The sequence below is a fragment of the Balaenoptera ricei genome, chromosome 19 (genome assembly GCF_028023285.1).
Source record: "Balaenoptera ricei isolate mBalRic1 chromosome 19, mBalRic1.hap2, whole genome shotgun sequence".
NCBI classification, from domain to species: domain Eukaryota; kingdom Metazoa; phylum Chordata; class Mammalia; order Artiodactyla; family Balaenopteridae; genus Balaenoptera; species Balaenoptera ricei.
In genome coordinates this window covers 16,664,501-16,686,895 of record NC_082657.1, presented here as the reverse complement: position 1 = coordinate 16,686,895, position 22,395 = coordinate 16,664,501, and the positions used below count along the sequence as shown (strand labels likewise).

At 48.4% G+C, this 22,395-nt stretch overlaps 2 protein-coding genes and 1 long non-coding RNA gene across 5 annotated transcripts in view; 1 reads left to right on the top strand and 2 right to left on the bottom strand.

Moving 5' to 3' along the window:
• The window catches only part of ATP4A (ATPase H+/K+ transporting subunit alpha), a 100,169-nt gene extending 95,266 nt beyond the window's left edge, over positions 1 to 4,903 (bottom strand). The window contains exons 1-2 of one of the 2 annotated variants that reach the window (XM_059903959.1): positions 4,815 to 4,903; positions 4,435 to 4,569 (exon numbers count right to left, since the gene is read on the bottom strand). The gene's annotated coding sequence lies outside the window, so the exon portion shown is untranslated. Of the gene's footprint in view, positions 1 to 4,434; positions 4,570 to 4,804 lie in introns of both variants that reach the window. The other variant, XM_059903960.1, reaches the window with a different exon arrangement.
• A 70-nt stretch (positions 4,904 to 4,973) lies between these two features.
• HAUS5 (HAUS augmin like complex subunit 5) lies at positions 4,974 to 15,661 on the top strand. Of its 2 annotated transcripts, none has more exons than XM_059904732.1 (19): positions 4,974 to 5,114; positions 5,872 to 5,934; positions 6,027 to 6,059; positions 6,192 to 6,216; positions 6,815 to 6,920; positions 7,000 to 7,159; positions 8,267 to 8,336; positions 8,428 to 8,510; positions 9,013 to 9,070; positions 9,222 to 9,346; positions 9,551 to 9,614; positions 9,728 to 9,858; positions 10,088 to 10,250; positions 10,468 to 10,548; positions 10,650 to 10,795; positions 11,056 to 11,167; positions 11,245 to 11,377; positions 12,638 to 12,770; positions 12,930 to 15,661. In XM_059904732.1, exons 1-19 carry the CDS (start codon positions 5,017 to 5,019, stop codon positions 13,045 to 13,047), a joined length of 1,902 nt encoding a protein of 633 aa, XP_059760715.1. In that variant the 5' UTR covers positions 4,974 to 5,016; the 3' UTR covers positions 13,048 to 15,661. The 2 variants fall into 2 exon arrangements, with proteins under 2 accessions (XP_059760715.1, XP_059760714.1); XM_059904731.1 differs by having other exon boundaries at positions 9,533 to 9,614.
• Positions 15,662 to 21,050: 5,389 nt separating this feature from the next.
• Positions 21,051 to 22,268, bottom strand: LOC132353579 (uncharacterized). The gene is made up of 2 exons (XR_009499049.1): positions 22,006 to 22,268; positions 21,051 to 21,429 (listed from the first exon to the last, which is right to left on the bottom strand). It is a non-coding gene; the product is annotated as an uncharacterized LOC132353579 (long non-coding RNA).
• Positions 22,269 to 22,395: the final 127 nt, after the last annotated feature.

Sequence of the window (22,395 nt, the reverse complement as noted above, 5' to 3'; positions counted from 1 at the left end):
AACAAAGCTGAAGGTATCATGCTCCTAGACTTGAAACTATACTACAAAGCTATTAATCAAAACAGTATGGTGCTGGTAGAAAAACAGACACATATCAATGGAACAAAATAGCACAGAAATAAACCCACCCTCATATGGTCAATTAATCTACAACAAAGGAGGCAAGAAAATACAATGTGGAAAACACAGTCTCTTCGATAAATGGTGTTGGAAAAATTGTACAGCTACATGCAAAGGAATGAAAGTGACCACTTTCTTATACCATATATAAAAATAAACTCAAAATGGATTAAAGACTTAAATGTAAGACCTGAAATCATAAAACACCTAGAAGAAAACATAGACAGTATACTCTTGACATCAGTCAGCAATATTTTTTTTGGTGTCTCCTCAGGCAAGGGAAACAAAAGCAAAAATAAACAAGTGGGACTACATAAAACTAAAAAGCTTTGCACAACAAAGGAATCCACCAAAAGCACAAAAAGGCAAACTACTGAATGAAAGAAGATATTTGCAAAACAATATATCCAACATGGGGTTGATATACAAAATATACAAAAAACTCATAAAATTCAATATCAAAAAAACAAACAACCCAATTTAAAAAGTGGGTCAGGGACTCTCCTGGTGGCACAGTGGTTAAGAATCTGCCTGCCAATGCAGGGGACATGGGTTCAAGCCCTGGTCTGGGAAGATCCCACATGCCGCGAGGCAACGAAGCCCACGTGCCACAACTACTGAGCCTCTGCTCTAGAGCCCGCGAGCCACAACTACTGAGCCCGCGAGCCACAACTACTGAAGCCCGCGCACCTAGAGCCCGTGCTCCACAACAAGAGAAGCCACCACAATGAGAAGCACGGGCACCGCAACGAAGAGTAGCCCCCGCTCACCGCAACTAGAGATAGCCCACGCGCAGCAACGAAGACCCAACGCAGCCAAAAATAAATTTTAAAAAAAATGAATTCCTGCCATTTGTAGCAACATGCATTAACCTGCAGGGTATTATGCTAAGTGAAATAAATCAGACAGAGAAAAACAAACACTATGATTTCACTTTTATGTGGAATTTTTAAAAACAAAACAAATGAACAAACAAAACAAAACAAAAACAGATTCTTAGATACAGAGAACAAAATGGTGGTCCCCAGTGGGACCTGGTGGGGGAACAGATGAAATAAGTGGAAGAGATTAAGAGATATAAACTTCCTGCTATAAAATAAATAAGTCATGGGGGTGTAATGCACAGCATATGCAATCTAGCCAATAATATCGTAACAACTTTGTATGGTGAAAGATAGTAACTGGACTTATTGTGATGATCATTTCATAATGTATAAAAATATCAAATCATTATATTGTATACCTGAAACTAACATAATAGTGTATGTTAATTATAATTCAATTTGTTTTTTTTCTTGCCGCGCTGTGCAGCTTGTGGGATTTTAGTTCCCCAACCAGGGATTGAACCCGGGTCCTTGGCAGTGAGAGTATGCAGTCCTAACCATGGGACCACCAGGGAATTCCCTATAATTCAAATTTTAAATAAATAAATAAATAAAGGGGGGAAGATCTAAAGGATGAGGAGGAGGTAGCCTTTGAAGATAAGAAAGAAGGGTAATTGAGTTAGGGGGGCACAACAGGAATAAAAGCTCAGATGTGAGAGGGAGGGAGTCTTGACAGGTACTGTCCCAATGAGAACACTGCTTTCCTCTCTGGTAAGATCTTAACCTAGGGATAAGTTCCCTCCATTCAGCCCGATCATTACCTCCACCAGCCCCCTGCAGTGCTTCAGTCCTATCATCCCCTGCCCTGCTTCCATGCCCTGGCCTCGGTATCCTCCTTGTATCAGGGTTCAATCAGAGAGGCTGAACCACTAGGGGAGATATATCAGATAGATAGATCAATAGATAGATAAACAGGGATTTGATTTTATACAATTGGTGGAGTCATTAAGCAGTCCTTAATATTGTTGTCTTAGTGTCTGATGCTGGCACTCGAAGTGCACAGGGCAGGCTGTTGTTAGGAAGGGAAGACAGATGTAAAATGGGGGGAAGCTAGGACAAGCTGGAACAAGCTTGCCTCTGACCTTGTTGGTATGAGCAGCCACAGGAGAAGCTGTAGCTCAACACACATATGGCCCAGGAGTTGGAGGAGTTGAAGGAAGAGCCAGGAGAAGGTGAAACAATTGCTGGCCTGGCTGCTGCCCTATGCAAACATGATGAGCCAGCAGCCAGCCAGTGACAACCTGTGTGATCTACAAAACGGCAGCTGCTTCGCTTCTCCCCTCCAAATCTTGCCCAAGATCTCTTCCGGCCCATCATAATTGGACACAGAAGGTGATTCTAGGAAGTAGTTCATTCAACCTAGTCAAGTGGACACATTACAAAGCCACCATACAGAGACTGGAGGAGAGTGGGGAGAAGATAGTTAGTGGTTGCTGGGGAGATGGTCACATGACCATCTCTGCTCTCTCTTAGGTATCTTGAGAGGATGTGCCTAATAATCCCTACTGGCTTTTTTTAGCGTTGGAGGGGAAACTGCTGGCAATTATTTCTTATTTGGCTTTAATTTTTTTTATCCAAAACAGATACAGAATCCTTTTATATTTATATATAATTATATAGCTTGAGTCAAGGTGCATCTGATTAACTGCCATTAGTTTATGGTTATAGATATTCATTAAACAATATTCCAGCTTTCGGCCAATCCTTTTGTTTAACAGACTTTATTTTTTTGTGAGCAGTCTTATGCTTAGAGAAAAACCACACAAAAAATAAAGTTCCCATCTACGTCCCCTCCCTCCACACACATTTTCCCCTATTATTACCATCTTGCAGGAGGATGGTACCTTTGTTACTATTGATGATCAAGAGTGAAACACTATTCCTAACCAGAATCCATACCTTACGTTAGGGCTCACTCTGTGTTGTACAGTTCTATGGCTTTTTACAAATGCATAATATGACATATCCATCATTACAGTATCATACAAAATAGTTTCACCCTCCTAAAAAAATGACTCTTTGTGTTTCACCTTTTCATCCTTACCCCCCACCCCCTGGCCACTACCATCTTTTTACTGATCTCTATAGTTTTGCCTTTTCCACAATGCCACATAGTTGCAATCATACAGCATATGGCCTTTTCAGATTGTCTTCCAAAGCGGCTTTATCATTTTGCATTCCCACCAGCAATGAATGAGAGCTCCTATTGCTCCACATCCTCAGCAGCATTTGGTGTTGTCACTGTCTTGGATTTTAGACATTCTAATAGGTATGTAGAGGTATCCCATTATTGTTTTAATGTGCAGCTCACTGATGACCTATGATGTTGAATAACTTTTCATATGCTTATTTGCATTTATCTGTATATCATCTTTGGTGAGACATCGGCTCATAATTTTTGTCCATTTTTAAATTGGATTATTTATTTTCCTATGGTTGAGTTTTAAGAGTTCTTTGCATATTTTGGATACTCGTCAATAATCAGATATGTGTTTTGCAAATATTTTCTCGCAGTCTGTGACTTGTCTTTTCATTCCTTTAACAGCCAATACTTTCTAACGCCCCTTGAAAGGCTCAGAGGCCCTTGGCAAACATGCTGTCTGATTTTTTTTTTTTAAACAGCAAAACAACCCACAAAGGTTGGAAGGGTGGAGATGTTTGAGAGAAATGGAAACTTGAGAAATCAGGATGGTGGAGTAGCAGCTGCTAGTCTTTCTTCCAGGAAGCCCACCTGGATTACATCAGCCCCTGGCACCCTCTTCTGCATCTCAGCCCTTATGAAGCATGTGAAGCTGAACTCAGCTTCTCCCCGAAATCTGCTACTTAGTGGTGACCTCATGGTCCCCTTGTCCGTGGACTAGAGACTCGGCTGGCCCTTGGATGTCCCCTTGACTCCTCACACCCACAGAGTCTCACATTGTTATCAGCACCTCCCCCAAAGCTGCCCCTTCTCTCACCTCCCCATTTCAAGGTCTGTTCCACCTAATCCCCAGCCTAGAGCCCTGGATCTCAACCCTCAACAGCCAATAAACCTCACATGACCCACCCACTCAGTTTCCTCTCTTCTCCACAGCCCTACAGTGGTCCAGCACTGTCCTCAACCCCCTCCTCCCTCATCCTGCTCCATCATCCTCCCAGGGCTCCCAGCTTTAGTCTCACCCCCACCAACTTTCCTGCCATTTGTTTATTCAACAACTATTTAGAGAGTCAGGCTCTGTACTGGACACTGAGGACAGTGATGAACGAGGCAATCACATTGAATGGAAAGTTCCTAAATGTTGCCATTTCTCAGGGCCATGTCTGAGACTGAGTGGGCTCTGCAGGACTCCAGCCCTAGTATCCAGTGCTTTCTGGGGCACTCCATAGACCTCTCACATTCCTTGTGTCCCAAATTGACCCACCCCTGCTGCTTATGTTCTACCATCCCTACCTGGTGATGCGTCTGTGTCCCTCACTGAACTGTGAGCTCCAGTAGCACAGAGACTGGGGCTGTCTCAGCCACCGGCGTGTTCCCAGCACAGGGTCAGCTCACGAATGTTAAAGAATAGTAAGGACGAACGAATACCTAGAAGAAAGCATGCCAGAGAGATATTAGGGTCATGCCATCTGCCCTCTATCCCTCATTCAGACCTGACACCCTGTTTCTGAAATCAAAGAGCAGTAAATTTGGCATCTCCTCGCCTGATTCTCATCCTCCTAGGATGAAAGTCCCATTTTGTCAAGAAAATGAAGGGAGGCATTGGGGACCTTTTGTCTCTTAGGGAACAGATGGTAGTAGGAAGGAGGACGCAGAAGGCTACCGGGTCCCACCGTTTCTCCACGCCGCTTTCATCTCCACTCAAAGGGACCGGACCCTCAGGCATGAGAGACGTAGACCGGCTCTGAGACCTTGCAGAGCCGGAAAGCCCCTCCCTTCCTGGCGATCGATGGCGTCACTTCCGGCGCACTCGTGACGTCAGAGGCGGAAGCCACACTTGAAGGAGGGGCGGGAGGCGACGGCTGAGGCGCTGTCATGGAGTTATCGCAGCAAGCGCGGGAACTGGGCTGCTGGGCGGCGGAAGAGATGGAGGCGCCCGTGGCCGCCCGGGCCCCGGAGTCGACGCTGCGCAGGTGAGGGCCGCTCTAGGAGTGAGGACTCCCCACCCTGGAGATAGAGTCCCGGGGAGTGAGGACCACATCTTCATCTAAGACGCGCCGCCCTCCCCATCCCCCTCTGCCCCAGTGAGAATAACCCTTGAGGGCGCCCCGCCCCCCGAGTAGTAAATCCAGGCAGAGGATCCTGAACTGTGTGAGGACGTCCTGGCGGTGAATCCAACACTCCCGCGCCCATCCTGTGAGGCCGCCCAGAGTGAGGTCCCTTGCACCAGTGGGGATCCTCCATGAGTTAGTAATGAAGGCCCCCTCCCGGTGGGGAAACTGGATCTCCAGAGTAAGGCTGTCGCTGCAGCACTTCACCACCCACCACACACCCTAGCCCAGCCAGTGAGGACCCTCTGGAGTCAGCAAAGACCACCCCATTGAAGACTGAATATATAGGAGTGATGACCCACAGCTGATAACGAGAGAGCCCTTCCAGGCAGTATAGCCCTCACCCCCACCTCTGGAAGTGACTGGAGATAACCCTCTCCCAGGAGAAAGGGAGCACTCCACCATGGAATGAGAATACCCCTACACCCCGTGAGAAGCCCACCCTCTCAGTGACTGAGAACTCCCCAGGAGGGAATACCTTACCCCCAAAAGTATGGACCCTCCCTCCCCCAAGAGGTGAGAACTCCCTAGTAAAGACCTTACCCCCCACCACCCTGCGAATGAAGATCCTCCACCCTGTGTGACGTCCCAGGCATCCCCTTACATGCTGTTCCCACAGGCTGTGTCTGGGCCAGGGGGCCGATATCTGGGCCTACGTCTTGCGGCATGTGCACAGCCAGAGGTGAGCCTGGCCGCATGAGGGAAGCTGTGGCAGGGGAGAGGACCTAGGCGAGTCCCACAGTAACTCCCCTTCCTCCTACCTCTCCACTATAGGAATGTCAAGACGATCCGGGGAAACCTGCTCTGGTAACTAGTCCTCAAAGCTGTCCCCTCCTGTCTTCCCCAGCCCCCTCCAGCCATGTCCCCGCCCACAGCCTCAACCTCCCATCTCCCCCTGGAAGTCCCTGTCATCCTCTAACTCTGGCCTCACTTCCTCAGGTATGGCCACCAGGACAGTCCGGAGGTGAGAAGCATGTGCTGCAAGATTTTCTTTCATCCAAAAAGAGGACTTGTAGACCTTCTGCTCTAGCCCCAGCCTTGTGCTGGGTGATGCTAGGGTCACTGTGTCACAAAACAGCCCTGATCCCTGCACTCACAGGGCTTACAGTCCAGGGGGAGAAGGCATGCGCTGTGGTTGGGGGGACATGGATATGGGGCATCAAAGCTGGTGAGGTTGGTGGGAGAAGAGACTGGTTTGGGAGAGATACTGAGGCCAATATGGGACCCAATGTGTGCATGGTGCCCAGGTGACATCTGGGGCGGAGGAGGCTTCCAGGAGACCTCAGGACTCCCAGGTGTGGGGCTCAGTGGGGAGATGAGGACTGGGACAGAGACAGGAAACAGGGTGGGAGGATAGATGAGGCAATCCCAGGAGGAAGGAGGGGGACAGGATAGTACCATAGTGCTCTTCTGGTCCTAGAGGTTCAGGCACCGAAACTGCCTAGGGAAAACCCTCTGCCACCTAAGTGGGCAGGTAAAAGACTGCTGCTCCACACAGGGCAGTCAGGCCAGGCCGAGCCCCAGCCAGGCCACGCATCTGACCCTGTACCTGATTCCACCAGGCCCGTCGGAAGCTGAAGCTGGAAGCCGCTGTTGCCCACCTGCGGGCAGAGATCCTGGAGTTAGACCAGAGCCTGGAGCTGCTGGAGCGAGAGACTGAGGCTCAGGGTGACCCATGGGGCTGGATAGATGGGCAGCAGATCGAGGTTAAGGAAAGTACTGATGGCCGCCCCTGTTCCTCTCACAGACATGGCCATGGAGCAGGCCCTACAGAGCATGCAAGACACCCAGCGTCGTGCTCTCCTCCTCCGGGCCCAAGCTGGGGCCATGCGAAGACAGCAGCGTGGGCTCCAAGGTCCCATGCAGCAGCTGCAGAATCAGCTCAGGCATTTGCAGGACATAGAGAGGTAAGCCTCAGGTGTCCAGGGAGCAGCCCCCACCAGGCTGGGTAGACACATTCTTAAAGACCCAGTGCTCTGCCCTGAGCGCTTCTTGAGTTCCAGAATTCTGAGCTCCACTCCTTAAGATTTAATGTCCATGAGGCCAGGAAGTTTTGTCATCTCAGCCACCTGTATTTCCAGTGCCTAGAATAGTGCCAGCTATATATCTAGAACACCAGTGCCGGGGAAAAAACAGTAAACGGGACAGTCCTGCCCTCATGGACCTCACACTGTGATGCAGAGGAGACAGGTGGTAAACTAGGAAACAGACAAACCCTGTAATCATAGGTAGAGATGAGCGCTATGAAGAAAAGGTGATGTGATAGAAAGGGAGAGGGAGATCCTACCCTAGGTACGATGGTCGGAGAAGGCCTCTCTGAGGAGGTAACATTTGAGTTGGGGGAGGAATTTCCATGGAGAGGAACAGCAAGAGCAGAGCCCTGAGCTTGGCATGTGGGAAGAACAGCCAAGAGGCCAGTTCAGCTTAAGTTTCGTAGGCAAGAGGGAGAGCGTGAGGAGGTAGGTTGGAGAGGAGGACAGAGCGCTATGGAGGCATTGGAATTTTATGCTCAGGCTGGGTTCATGCCCTGGCTCAGCCACTTACAGCTGTGTGACTTTGGGCAAAGTATTTAACTTCTTTGTGCCTCAGTTTCTAAGTTCTATAGAATGGGGATAATATTAATACCTACTCTATAGGGTAGGTATGATAATTAAGTGAGTTAAATCATGCGGAGTGCTTAGAAGAGTTCTAATACCCATTGTTGTTTTTCTGAGTGTAATGGGGACACATCACATTGTTTTCAAGGGTTTTGAGCAAAACAGTGACATGATCTGTCTGAGGTTTTAATAGGATCGTTGACTACTGGGTAGAGAGCAGACTGCAGGGGGCAAGAGCAGGGAGACCAATGAGGAGGTTGATGCAGTCATCTAGCCAGGAGATGACAGTGGTCTAATTTGGGGGTTGGCCTCTGAGATCCAGGCTAGCTTTGCTGGCAGCAAGAGGGGACACAGACGTCTGTGCTGCCAGCTCCCTCCTCCCAGGAACCTCAGCCCCAACTGCACTCCTCTCCCCAGGAAGGCCAAAGTGGATATAAACTTTGGACCCTTGACATCAGCAGCCCTGAGCCTGGAGCCTGTGGTCCTGGTAAGAGTCCTGGGCCATGGGGGAAAAGGTGGGGAGCCTGGGGTTCAGTGGACCTCTGGGCCCTCCTCATGCTACACTCTCTTCTTCGCAGGGCGATGTCCGAACGGCCTGCAGCCTCCGGACCCAGTTCCTGCAGAAGCTCCTGATGCCTCGGGCCAAGGGAGGCAGCATTCCGTGAGTATCCCTCAACCCCCAAGACCCTGCAAAGAACCTGGGCTTTGGGGGTAGTCACTTGTTAACAGACATTGGGCCTCCGGGCTCTGTTGGCCCAGGCCCTGCCCTGACAGGGCTCCCAGGCTGGGAAAAGAGGGAAACAGACCATCATAGACAGTGACAACCCAGGTAGTTAGGGCTGTCAGAGGGTGGGGAGGCCTGAGAGGTGCAGGGAACCCAAATGAAATGCCTTACCCAGCTAAGGAGACAGGATGGGTTCTCTGGTGAGGAGGGTAAAAGGTTGAGAGGGTGTTCCAGGTAAACAGCACACATGAAGGGGCCCAAGACCAGCGAGTTGATATTAAGTGGGGAACTCAAGTCTGACAGGCGTAGAGAAAGAACCTGGTTTCCAGTCCTTAAAATGGGGACAATGACACCCCCTACCTTATAGGGTGGTGGTGATCATTAGAGGGTGAATTGATGTGTTCTGTAACCTTCTCTGTCCCCTTCCCCAACTCCACAGAACCCCTCGAGATGATCTCTTTGGAACTTCCTACCAGCAGTGGCTTAGCTCAGTGGAGGTGAGGGGGCTCTCAAAAAGGCCACACCCTCTGCCCCATGATTAAACCTCAGAGTGCCAGGACCTAACTCTTGATCCCTTCCCCTTCTCCATGGAGTCCCAGCTCGCAGCCCTCCTCCATCCTGCCCTGACTTCACTCCTCTCCTCACCAGACACTGCTGACAAACCACCCTCCGGGCCATGTCCTGGCTGCCTTGGAGCACCTGGCTGCAGAGCGGGAGGCAGAGATCCAGTCCCTGTGCAGTGTGGATGAGCTCCAAGATACGGAGATAGCCAGGTGTGGCGTGGACGCTCCCACAGTCGGAGCAGGGCTGGGGGCTGGGTAAATTGGGACAGGTCAGGACCAGGCAGGGTGACCTGCTGATGGGGGTGGAACTGAAACCTAGTAACCAATCCGGCAGGTGGGCTGACATTGGTTACCCCCAAGGGCCCAGGCAAGGGGACAGGTCTCCTCTCTCTGCAGCTCGGCCCCTATTCTCAGCTCCCAGGCCCCAGACCAGCCCAACTCCAGCCAGGCCCTGCCGTCCATGGTGCATCTCATCCAGGTGACCCCCAGGATCCTTCCCAGGACTCCATCCCCTTCCCCACCCACTCGATCCTCTCCCCCAGCCCCCAACCCCAGGGACCATGCCCACCCTGACTCTGTGCCTCGCTCCAGGAGGGCTGGCAGTCTGTGGCTGCACTGGTCACCCAGCGGGGCCCCCTCCTGAAGGACCATCAAATCCTGACCCGGCATCTCCAGGGCCTGATGGAGGACATGGAGAGATGTACCGTGGGATCCAGCGAGAGGTGAGGGGTCTCCATGGGCAGAGGCCTCTAGGCCATCTCTCTCCCAGAGGTTTCGGGTTATTGGACTTTTTCCGCACCTGTGGCTCCTGTTTCTGCATCCCTGCTTGCTCTCCTGGTTTGTCTCCCTGTGCTATGGCTCCTTGTGCATCCTTGCAGATCTGATCTCCCTCCTCCACCGTGAGTCTTAGTCACCTTCCTTCTCCTTTGCTTTTTTCTACTCGTGCCCCAGGCAGGCATTGGTGCTGGGGATCCGGAGCTCTGCCCTGTGGGCAGAACTCAAGGCCCTGCGTGCCATGAGCCAGGAGCTAGAGGAGGCTTCTGGGCAGCGGCAGCTTCTGCTCCAGGAGCTACAGGCCAAACAGCAGCGGATCCTGCACTGGCGCCAACTGGTGGTGAGAGGCGGGACTCCAGGAGAAGTGGCAGGGCCTGGTGGAGGGCCAGAGTGAGGCTGGGACCCTTAAGATCCAGAACTGGGCCTCCTGGTGAGGGGAGGGGGTCAGGGTGAGATTCCCAAGAGGAATCAGGACCTGTGCAAAGGGGTGAGCAGGGGCAGAGGCTGGAAGGTGACAAGGAAAAGCAGCGCATCTCCGTGGCCTCTCTGTTACCTAGGAGGAGACGCAGGAACAGGTCCGCCTGCTCATCAAGGGCAACTCAGCCAGCAAGACGAGCCTGTGCCGGAGCCCTGGGGAGGTGAGATGGGAGCTGGGGCAAATTCTGGGTAGGGCTGGGTCTCCCAGGGAGGGGGCTAAGCAGCCTCACACTGCCCTTCCCATCCCTTTCCTTCCCCACAGGTGCTAGCTTTGGTTCAGCAAAAAGTGGTCCCCACATCTGAGATGGTAGCACCACAGAGCCAGGAGCTGCTTCGGTGTCTAGAGGAGGAAGCCCAGCATCTGCCCCATCTTCTGCTGGGCACCCTGCTGCGGCACAGCCCTGAAGGGTGAGACTGGGCCGTCACCATGTCCCCTGCCGTGGATGACTGTCACTCCCTGGTCCCACTCGAAAAAAACAATTCCAGTCCTCCCAGTGTTCCCGGGCTGCCAGACCTCACCTTCAGGTCCTCAGCCCCATTCTGGAATCCTAGTCCTCAGACCCACCTCCAAGTTCCTGGGCCTCCTGAGCCCAGCTCCCAGCCCCCAGAGCCTCTGGAACCCAAGCCTCCCTCTCAGTGCCCCACCCAACCTGGATTTTCCCCCACAGGTTGCAGCCCCTCCCTACGGTCCTGCCATCCATCCACCAGCTGCATCCTGCATCCCCAAGAGGCTCCAGCCTCATAGTGTTGAGCCACACACTGGGGCTGCCCGCAGGGAAGGTGAGTGCCTGTCCCTTAGGACCCCTCTTCCCACCCCTACCCCCACTCCAGGTGACTGTCCTTCCCCCTTCCTCCAGGCTCCGGAGCTGCTCCTCCCGAAGGCTGCCTCTCTTCGCCAGGACCTTCTGTTCCTCCAGGACCAGCGAAGTCTCCGATGCTGGTATCTGCTCCACATGAAGACCAGCCTGCCGCCAGGACCATCCACCCAGGGTAGGCCTGCCCTGCTTCCTTATCCAGCATCCCAGCCCCTTCCCAGGACCATCAGCGTCCAGAAGAAATCACAAACACCCACTGCTTACACAGTGTGCTGAGTGCTTTGAGCATGCTCACTAGTTTCATCTGCACAGCAGCCCAGGGGTTCTCTCCGTTTTACAGAGGAGGGAACTGAGAAGCAGAAGGCTTGGTAGCTGCCCAGACAGCCAAGCTGGGATTTGAATCCAGGCCGTCTAACGTGGGTCTTTGCTCCTAACCATTAGGCAGCACTGCTCATTGAATTGCCAAATACTCATCCATCACCAAACAATAGTATACTTGAGTAGTTAAAAACTGGGCTGTGTAGTTCAACTACCTGGATTCTCTTCTCAGCCCCACCTCTTCCTTGCTGCGTGATCTCCCTGTGCCTCAGTTTCCTCCTCAGTGGAATAAGCATAATCATAATACCTTACAGAGTTGCTGGAAAGATTCAGTCAGGTGACCCAAACAGGGTATTGAGCCATGCCTGGCTGCAGTAAGCACTCTGCGTCTCTGGTGTGATTCCAGTCACCGTTATCTGCACATGCACAGTGTCTAACAGTCCTTACCATGAGGGAAGGGAGTATAAGACCCCAGTTTACAGAGAGGAAGCTGAAACTCAGAAAAGTCATTTATTCCTGGATTCACTCAGCAAGCACTCGCTGCGTATGTGCCATGTGCTGGCCCTGAGAGCTCAATGGGGAAAGAGGTGAGAGCTGTCCAGGAGGAAAGATGGTGTCTCCAGTGGGCCCCGGGGGACAGGTGAGGTTTTACTCTGGAGTAGTAAGCAGAGGCCACAGGATGCACCCCTCAAGTACTAGGCTGAGAGCCTGGGCTCTGTCTTGGGGCTCTGGGGAGCCTTGCAGCGTTCCAAGCAGGAGAGGGAAAGGATCAGGTTTAGGCTGTGAGATCACTCTGGCTGCCATGTGAAGGATGGACCAGTGAGAGGCTGAGGTTTGGGCCCTAGGAGGGAGGCTGGGGGACAAGTAGGGAAGCAGGGAGGACGCTGAGGGTTGGGCCATGGAGATGGAGGGGCCACCAGGGGGAGGGAGGAAGGCATTCAGAATAACGCCTGAGGTATGGTGGGCTTGCACGTGGTAAGAGGACCTGGGAGGAGAGAGAGGATTAGGAGAGATGCTCAGGTGAAGACTAGATGATTGGAGACTTGGTGACCCATTGGCTGCAAGGCACCAGGGAGCCAGAGGATTCATTGCTGCCCGCCGGGTTTCTAACCTGCAGAGCTGCTGCAGATCCGGGCATCCCAGGAAAAGGAGCAGAAAGAGAACCTGGGGCGGGCTCTGAAGCGCCTGGAGAGCCTGCTGAAACGAGCACTGAAGCGAATCCCCGAGCTGCAGGGAGTTGTGGGGGACTGGTGAGAGGGGGACACGATGAGGTGGGGGCTGACTGGCGGAACAGGCAGAACTTAGACTGGGCGGGGGGGTGCTGATGACAAGCAGAGCATGGTGCTGAGCGGAGGGCAGTGAAGGTCTGGAGGTCCAGGCCTCCCCTCTTATGCCATCCCCTTCTCCAGGTGGGAGCAGCCGGGGCAAGCCGCCCTCTCCGGGGAGCTCTGCCAAGGCCTGTCCCTGCCCCAGTGGCAGCTGCGCTGGATCCAGGCCCAAGGCGCCCTGCAGCAGCTGTGCAGATGAAGAGGTGGCTCAAAAAGAAGTCCAGAGCTTCGCATTTGTTCACCCCAACACTTCACTTCCCTTAATAAGACTTTTGGAAGAAAGCATTGCCTGGATGCATCAGCCCATTGTCTCTACCCACACCTGCCATCCCCCTTCACAGGCTGTTCTGTTCTTCCTCTCAGTTGCCTTGCCACTGTCCTATCATCCCACTAAAGCCAAGAGAATGGGGTACTGTGGGCCCCACCCTACCTGAGACTCTCCTCGTCACTTTTACCCTCAGCAAAAAGTAATCAAGCACCTGCTCTAAGTACTGAGGATCCAGCACTGAAAAAAATGGACAGAAGTCCCAGCCTTCAGGGAGTTGTCATTCTAGGACAGGAGAACAGACCACTGACAAAATAAGTAAGCAAAATATTTAGTATGTGGAAGAACTGCTGTGGAGAAAAAGCGGTTGTAGTGGTGTGATTTTTAAATAGAGGGCTACACAGCAAAGGTGACACTCTGTAAAGGTAGAGAGAGAAGGAAGCACACGGGCATCTGAGGAAGGCTTGCAGAGGGGAAGACTACAGCACATGCAAAGGCCCTGAGTTCAGATGTGTTGGTGTGAGGGCTGAGGAGGCAGTGCAGCTGCTGGAAGAGGGGAAGGTTTAAGAGATGACATTGCCTTCTAGTTTATTATACAGTTTCTTTTGTAAATGTAAAATTTAAATCTCTGAGCCATTTGGAATTTATCCAAATGGATTCAATTTTGTCTTATTTTAAATATGTCTCACTAACACTTATTATAATTTTCATTCAGAGCAGTGATTGCCTCTGAAGGAGGGCTGGGTGGCAGGGGTCAACCAAGGAGGAGACAAACTTTCTCGAGTTGGGAATATGTTGTATGTTGACGGTGGTGGGCTTACACAGGTGTATAGATTTTTCAGAACTATTCTAGCCATACTGATTAGATCTATGCATTTCACTGTGCATTATCTTCAACTTATAAAGTAAAACTTTACCTACCTAAACTTCATAAGGTAGTTTTAGGTGATTTGAGATGCCACCTTTTCATACACTAGATTTCCATGGTTAATTGGGCTGCACCTGTGTTCTCTCCAAGTCCATTGTCTGTCTGACTCTTGTGTGCCATCCCCACAGTGTTTTAATTATAAAGGCTGTGTAATACGTCTTAGTACCTGAAATGGCTGATTGCCATCTCGCTCTTATTTTTCAATGTGTCCCTGTCTCTTGCTATGTTTTTCTCTGAAATGAAGTGAACTTTATACCCAATTTGCCTGGTTCCAGAAGAAATACAAACATAGATGGGGGTTTTATTGGGGTTGCAGTTAGTTTACAAATTAGGGATATTTGACATCTTTGAGATTTTAAACCTGATTTTCCACCTCCCTTCCCATATTCCTCTCTTGGCCTCCAGAGCACCCTCACTCTCCCAGTTCTCCTCCTATCCCTGGCTACTCTTTCCCAGTCTTTACACGTTTGCCTTCCTACGTGCCACCTTAGTGTCCCCCCTCCTCTTCATCTCAGCTCCGAGCCACCCCCCTACTGAACATGAGGGTCCTTACCCCCGTCCTTGCTCAGTATTTCTCCATAGCACATCTTCTAACATACACTGTTTATCTTTTATTGTCCTCAAACAAAATGTGAGCTCCATGAAGGTGAACTCCTCTATAAACTAGAAGTTGGACAAACTTTCCTAAATATGATTTGAAATCCAGATGCAATAAGGGGAAGTACTGACAAAAAAAATAAAAGAAACTTTTACATGGTTAAAAAAAAAAAGCTAAGTAAGAAGAAATGACAAATTGGGGGGAAATGTTCGCAGTTTATAATGTAAAAGGTTTGTGTGTGTGTGTGTGTGTGTGTGTGTAGTGTCAAAGTGGAAAAGAAAAATTCCAAGTCCATGGAAAAATGGGCAAAATATATGAATGGACAGTTCTCAGAAAATATGCTCAAACTCTGTAAGAGAAAAGCAAATTAAAACCCCACTTTGATACATTTCTCACCTACCAGACTTGGAAAAAGGAAACCTATAATTTTGGCAGCTCCCTCTGTTGGTAAGGCTATGGGAAACAGCACTCTGATACATCAGTGGATGTGCAATATGGAATATCTGTGGGATAATCTCCAGCAAAACTCTATAACCATTTATTGGACTTCCCTGGCGGCGCAGTGGTTAAGAATCCGCCTGCCAATGCAGGGGACATGGGTTCGAGTCCTTGTCCAGGAAGATCCCACATGCCACGGAGCAACTAAGCCCGTGCGCCACAAGTACTGAGCCTGCTCTCTAGAGCCCGTGAGCCACAACTACTGAGCCCGTGTGCTGCAACTACTGAAGCCCGCGCGCTTAGAGCCCATTCTCCGCAACAAGAGAAGCCACCGCAATGAGAAGCCCGCGCACCGCAACAAAGAGTAGTCCCCGCTCGCCGCAACTAGAGAAAGCCCGCGCGCAGCAACGAAGACCCAACACAGCTAAAATTAATAAAACCCAAAAAATAATAATAAAAGGTTTTTTTAATTAAAAAAAAAACGATATAAGCATTTACTCTTTGCCCAGACAATGCTACTTATAGGAATCTCTCCCAAAGACATACTGGGTGAAATAAAAGTTGTGAGACCTTGTACAAAACAACTAGATCACATTCTTCCGAAAGTCAGTGGGGGTACAGTGGGTATTGTTTTAGATTAAAAGAGACATGACAACCAAATGCAATGCAAAATCTTGATTGAATCAGGGTGGGGTGTTTTAAGTTTTTTTTTTTTTTAAGCATTTGAGTTTGAAAGTACATTTTGGGGGATTTTTTTGGTTTGGAGGATTGTTTTTTGTGGGGTTTGGGGTTTTTTTTAAATATTTATTTGGCTGCACCAGGTCTTAGTTGTGGCATGTGGGATCTAGTTCCCTGACCAGGGATGAAACCTGGGTCCCCCCGCATTGGGAGTGAGAGTCAGCCACTGGACCACCTGGGAAGTCCCGAAAGTACATTAAAAAAATTTTTTTTTTAATTTATTTTTGGGTGCGTTGGGTCTTCATTGCTGCAGGCGGGCTTTCTCTGGTTGCAGCGAGCAGGGGCTACTCTTCACTGCAGTGGCTTCTCTTGTTGCGGAGCACGGGCTCTAGGCGTGTGGGCTTCAGTAGTTGTGGCTTGGGGGCTCCAGAGTGCAGGCTCAGTAGCTGTGGCGCACGGGCTTAGTTGCTCCACAGCATGTGGGATCTTCCCAAACCAGGGCTCAAACCCGTGTCCCCTGCATTGGCAGGCGCATTCTTAACGACTGCACCACCAGGGAAGTCCCGCGAAAGTACATTTTTGAGTCAACTGGGGAAATTTGAATATGAGAAATGAGAGATTGGTATATGGGATAATACTGTATCTGTATAAAATTTTTTTGATGTGATAATGGTATCGTGGTTAAGTGGGAGAATGTTCTTAGAGAATATGTGTTGAAGTATTAAGGATGATGTCTGCAACCTACTTTCAAATAGTCTTATTGTTCATAATAATACTGATTTTTTTTATTTTGGTAAAATACATAGTTTAAAATTTTGAGACCCAACATCATATATTTTGAAATTATATATTAGACTAAAACAAATATGTAGCTATGCTAATGTTACTGGGGACTAAGTTTTTAATGCAAATGAAAAGAGATACACAAGACTTCCCTGGTGGTCCAGTGGCTAGAACTCTGGGCTCCTAGTACAGGGAGCCCAGGTTCGCTCCCTGGTCGGGGAACTAGATCCCACATGCGGCAGCTGAGAGTTCGCATGCCGCAACTAAAAATCCCGCATGCTGCAGCTAAAAGATCCCGCATGCCACAACTGAGGATCCCGCACGTGGCGGTGAGGACCCCACCTGCCACAACTAAGACCCGGCACAGCCAAATAAATAAATAAATATTTTTAAAAAGAAGAAGAAAAGAGATACAAATATAAAATCAAAGAAGTAATACCCTGTAATCTTTCATTAAAATTGGAAATATTAGAATGAACTCATGGGGTTTTCTCTTTCTAAACTATATATATAATATGTATAATAAATATATATAAATATGTATTTTATATATATATATATATATATATATATATTTCCCTAGCTAAGTCCACGGAAAAGCTCTACATATGACAACGCAGTAACAATGAGCAACCCTAGTGCCCAGGTTGTGGCCTCTAAATACCATTTCTGACTCAAAGGAACCAGGGATCCTTGGGGAAGTAGCTGATTCTAGGTCTGGGGCAGGAAATGTGCAAAATGAGTATGAAGCATTTTGTACCAGAGAGCAAGGACGTCCTCCAAAACTACTGGGATTGAGTCAAAAGGACTCAGGAGTCAGTATGAAGGCGTTGCCACTGGCTAAAGATGTGACATTTTGAGCAGCAATTAGAATAACTGCAATGGGGACTTCCCTGGTGGTCCAGTGGTAAAGAATCCGCCTTGCAATGCAGGGGACGCGGGTTTGAACAAAGATCCCACATGCCGCAGGGCAACTAAGCCCGCGTGCCACAACTATAGAGCCCACGCGCCTCAACTAGAGCCCGCGTGCCACAAACTACAGAGCCCACGCGCTCTGGAACCCATGCGCCACAACTACAGAGCCCACATGCCCTGGAGCCTGTGTGCCCCAACTAGAGAGAGAAAACCCGCATGCCACAACTAGAGGGAAGCCCACACACCACAAGGAAGAGCCAGCGCGCCACAACAAAAGATCCCACATGCCTCAGTGAAGATCCCACATGCCGCAACTAAGACACGATGCAGCCAAAAAAATAAATTAAATATAAATAAATAAATAATAAATAAATAAATCTTAAAAAAAAAGAATGACTGCAATGACTTGAAGCACATAAATATGTTTGAAAATGTCAGTTCATATTGATATTCACACACACATTCCTCACTGGTCACCTTTGAAGGGTGTTAGTAACCAACTCATTTCTTTCCCCCCCGCCAACATAAAATAGGGTAAGAATCAAGCATTTTCTGTCTTCTTTCCTGTATGTGAACAAGTAACCCAATTCCTGATGAGGATGTTTATAAAAGTCACTAATAATTTCAGAGAGAATGATAAAATTCGAAAACCACTATCTTCCATATGTTAATAAGTAATAGATACGGGTAATGATGATCAAGTGCTGCTAAAACTATTAATGGAAAGGTTGGTTGAGCTTTTTAAAATGGATGGAACAGGATCACACTGCTGATCAATCTTGGCATCACCAAAGGAGGACAACCAGATACCATGTGCTCCTGATGGGATACAGTAGGATTACCTCTTAAGTATTCTTCTACCAAATTAAACCTAAATCTAATCAAGCTTCTGTCACTGCAATAAATAAGAAAGGGAGAGGAGGCAGTGAGGAACAAGTGAAACAACATAATTAGTTAAATCCAAAATGTGAGACGTCCTATAGGACAATTGATCAGTTTCTGCAACAAATAGAAGACAAAAAAAGAGGGCGGGGGGAGAAAGAGAAAGAAAAGAGGGAGGGAGGAAGAAAAAGGCAGGAGAAGGGAAATTTTCAGGTTAAAAAAAGACTTTAATAGGATTTTAAAAGCTGGAACAATTTGAGCAACAAAATAACTAAAGTGGTATTGTATAATAACCGAAAGTACAGAATATCCATGAGTCCATACTGATACAAGTGATTTAATAACGAAATAAAGGGGGTAGAATAGACATCCCCTGTGCAAAAGAATTCCAAATAATTTATGTAGATATCTCACTCTCACGGAGGTGGAGCTTAACTACTCCACCCCTTAAGTATGGGCTGTGCATAGTAACTTCCTTCCAAAGAGCATGAAAAGAGAGTTTTTAATTTTTTTATATAAATTTATTTATTTGTTTGTTTATTTTTGGCTGGGTTGGGTCTTCGTTGCTGTGCGCGGGCTTTCCTCTAGTTGCGGCGAGCGGGGCTACTCTTCGTTGCGGAGCGCGGGCTTCTCATTGCAGTGGCTTCTCTTGTTGAGGAGCACGGGCTCTAGGCACGCGGGATCAGTAGTTGTGGCTTGCGGGTTCTAGAGCGCAGGCTCAGTAGTTGTGGCGCACGGGCTTAGTTGCTCCGCAGCATGTGGGATCTTCCTCGACCAGGGCTCAAACCCGTGTCCCCTGCACTGGCAGGCGGATTCTTTTTTTTATTTTATTTTAACATCTTTATTGAAGTATAATTGCTTTACAATGTTGTGTTAGTTTCTGCTGTATAACAAAGTGAATCAGCTATATGCATATATATATCCCTATATTCCCTCCCTCTTACATCTCCCTCCCACCCTCCCTATCCCACCCCTCTAGATGGTCACAAAGCACCGAGCTGATCTCCCTGTGCTATGCAGCTGCTTCCCACTAGCTATCTATTTTACATTTGGTAGTGCATATATGTCCATGTCACTCTCTCACTTCATCCCAGCTTAACCTTCCCCTTCCCTGTGTCCCTCAAGTCCATTCTCTACATTTGTGTCTTTATTCCTGTCCTGCCCCTAGGTTCATCAGAACCTTTTTTTTTTTTTAGATTCCATATATATGTGTTAGCATACGGTATTTTTTTTTCTCTTTCTGACTTACTTCACTCTGTATGACAGACTCTAGGTCCATCCACCTCACTACAAATAACTCAATTTTGTTTCTTTTTATGGCTGAATAATATTCCATTGTATGTGTGTGCCACATCTTCTTTATCCATTCATCTGTCGATGGACACTTAGGTTGTTTCCACGTCCTGGCTATTGTAAATAGTGCTGCAATGAACATTGTGGTACATGACTCTTGAATTATGGTTTTCTCAGGGTATATGCCCAGTAGCCGATTGCTGGGTCATATGGTAGTTCTATTTTTAGTTTTTTTTTTAAATTTTTATTTATTTGTTTATTTATTTATGGCTGTGTTGGGTCTTCGTTTCTGTGCGAGGGCTTTCTCTAGTTGCGGCAAGTGGGGGCCACTCTTCATCGCGGTGCGCGGGCTCTCTTGTTGTGGAGCACAGGCTCCAGACGCGCAGGCTCAGTAATTGTGGCTCACAGGCCTAGTTGCTCCGCGGCATGTGGGATCTTCCCAGGCCAGGGCTCGAACCCGTGTCCCCTGCATTGGCAGGCAGACTCTCAACCACTGCGCCACCAGGGAAGCCCTATTTTTAGTTTTTTCAGGAACCTCCATACTGTTCTCCATAGTGGCTGTATCAATTTACATGCCCACCAATAGTGCAAGAGGGTTCCCTTTTCTCCACACCCTCTCCAGCATTTACTGTTTGTAGATTTTTTGATGACGGCCATTCTGACTGGTGTGAGGTGATACCTCATTGTAGTTTTGATTTGCATTTCTCTAATGATTAGTGATGTTGAGCCTCTTTTCATGTGTTTGTTGGCAGTCTGTATTTCTTCTTCGGATAAATGTCTATTTAGGTCTTCTGGCCATTTTTGGATTGGGTTGTTTTTTTTATATTGAGCTGCATGAGCTGGCAGGCAGATTCTTAACAACTGCGCCACCAGGGAAGCCCAGGGAGTTTTTAAAAAGTAATTTTATAGTAAAGAAATCTGACAAGTGCTACTTCAGGAGATCAAAGTTAACAATAATAATTCATGTTGATAGTATGTACCCTTGGTATGATATGATGAAAATTGCACTTTACCTCTGTGGTCTCCCCCCCCCCCAAAAAAGCATAACCCCAGCCTAATAATGAGAAAAACATCAGACAGATCCCAAATGAGGAACATTCTACAAATTACGTGACCAGTACTCCTCAAAACTATGAAAGTCACGAAAAAGTAAGAGTAGGAAATTGTCACTGGCAAGAAGAGCCTAACGAAACATGACAACTAAATGTTATGTGTTATCCTGGATGGGATGCTTAAACAGAAAAGAGATTAGGTAAACACTAGGAAAACTGAATGAAGTATGGACTCTAGTTAATAATCATTTTTTTAAGGCATCCTATTCTTTTCTTATAACATCTCTAGCACAGAAGCAAACAAAGTATTTTAACAAAGCATTCATTTATGCTGATTCAAACTGGAGCTTCAAGAAACCAAGGCAAGCGGTAACATTAAGTTTTGGTTTTGTTTTTATTTATTTATTTATTTTTGGCTGCGTTGGGTCTTCGTCGCTACATGCGGGCTTTCTCTAGGGCTTTCTCTAGTTGCGGAAAGCGGGGGCTACTCCTTGTTGCGGTGCGCGGACTTCTCATTGCAGTGGCTTCTCTTGTTGCAGAGCACAGGCTCTAGGCGAGCGGGCTTCACTAGTTGTGGTGCACAGTCTTCAGTAGTTGTGGCTCGCGGGCTCTAGAGCGCAAGCTCAGTAGTTGTGGCTCACGGGCTTTGTTGCTCCATGGCATGTGGGATCTTCCCAGACCAGGGCTCAAACCTGTGTCCCCTGCATTGGCAGGCGGATTCTTAACCACTGCGCCACCAGGAAAGTCCCCTGTATAAAGACATTTTGAGGCAGGGAAAATTGAACTCAGTCTGGGTGTTAGATGATACTAAGATACCCATTTTCTTGGGTGTGAAACTGCTGTTTTTGTTTTGTTTCCTTTTAAATACTCCTTATGTTAGAAAGACATCATGAAGCAATTATGGGTGAACTGATAGACGTCTGGAATTTGCTATAATGTAAAGCAAAAAAATAAAATAAGTATAGACGAAACAAGAAGGGTAGAATATTAGTAATTGTTGAGAGGTACGTGGATGTTCATTATATTATTCTCCCTACTGTTGTGTATTTTTGAAAATATTCATAAAACATTTTGAGGACTAAAAAAAAAGGAGGGGTCAGCTGTGTCCCTAGAAAGCACAGACACCGAAACTATACACGTGACCTTCTGAGGTGACGCATTTGACTACTGTCTCTCGGCCTTTGCATGAACTGTATTCCTCCTACCCAGAATCTCTCTCATTTTCATCTAGCATAAGTTTTCAGACGTCACCTCCTCCAGGAAGCCTGAGTCAGGCACCTCATCTGAGCTTCCCACATCATGTCCCTGGTTTTTCTGGGACTCACTGTCTGGTAGCGTGTCCGTCTACCCCAGAGTGGGCGACCACGGCCCCCAGCTATATCCAGCCTCGTCCAGCCCTGGGATGATTCGGATTTCAGTGTGTTTTAAATCTTCCGGAACGGGCCTCGCGGTGGCAAGGGCGGGACCTCCGAACTTTCCTGAGTTCTTAAAGATCAAGTTTCCACTTCAGGAACGGGGACAACTGACTTCACAGCACTCTCATTAGCCCGTGTTCCTCCATGAAGGCGTGGCTGTCTCGCTCGGCTGCACTCTCATAGACTCAGATTCTTCCGTAAAACTCGTTTTTCCGGCACTCTGATTGGCCTATATTCCTCCTTGGGGCGGGCCCTTCGGGTGTGGCGGGTTCTCATTGGCCCTCGATCCCCGTTGGCGAG

Excerpts from the sequence above, each read along its gene's own strand:
- HAUS5 (XM_059904731.1), top strand. The coding sequence starts at position 5,017 with ATGGAGTTATCGCAGCAAGCGCGGGAACTGGGCTGCTGGGCGGCGGAA. Across the intron at positions 8,511-9,012 it reads GCCAAGGGAGGCAGCATTCC|AACCCCTCGAGATGATCTCT; the intron begins GTGAGTATCCCT and ends CCAACTCCACAG. Across the intron at positions 12,771-12,929 it reads CAGGGAGTTGTGGGGGACTG|GTGGGAGCAGCCGGGGCAAG; the intron begins GTGAGAGGGGGA and ends CCCCTTCTCCAG.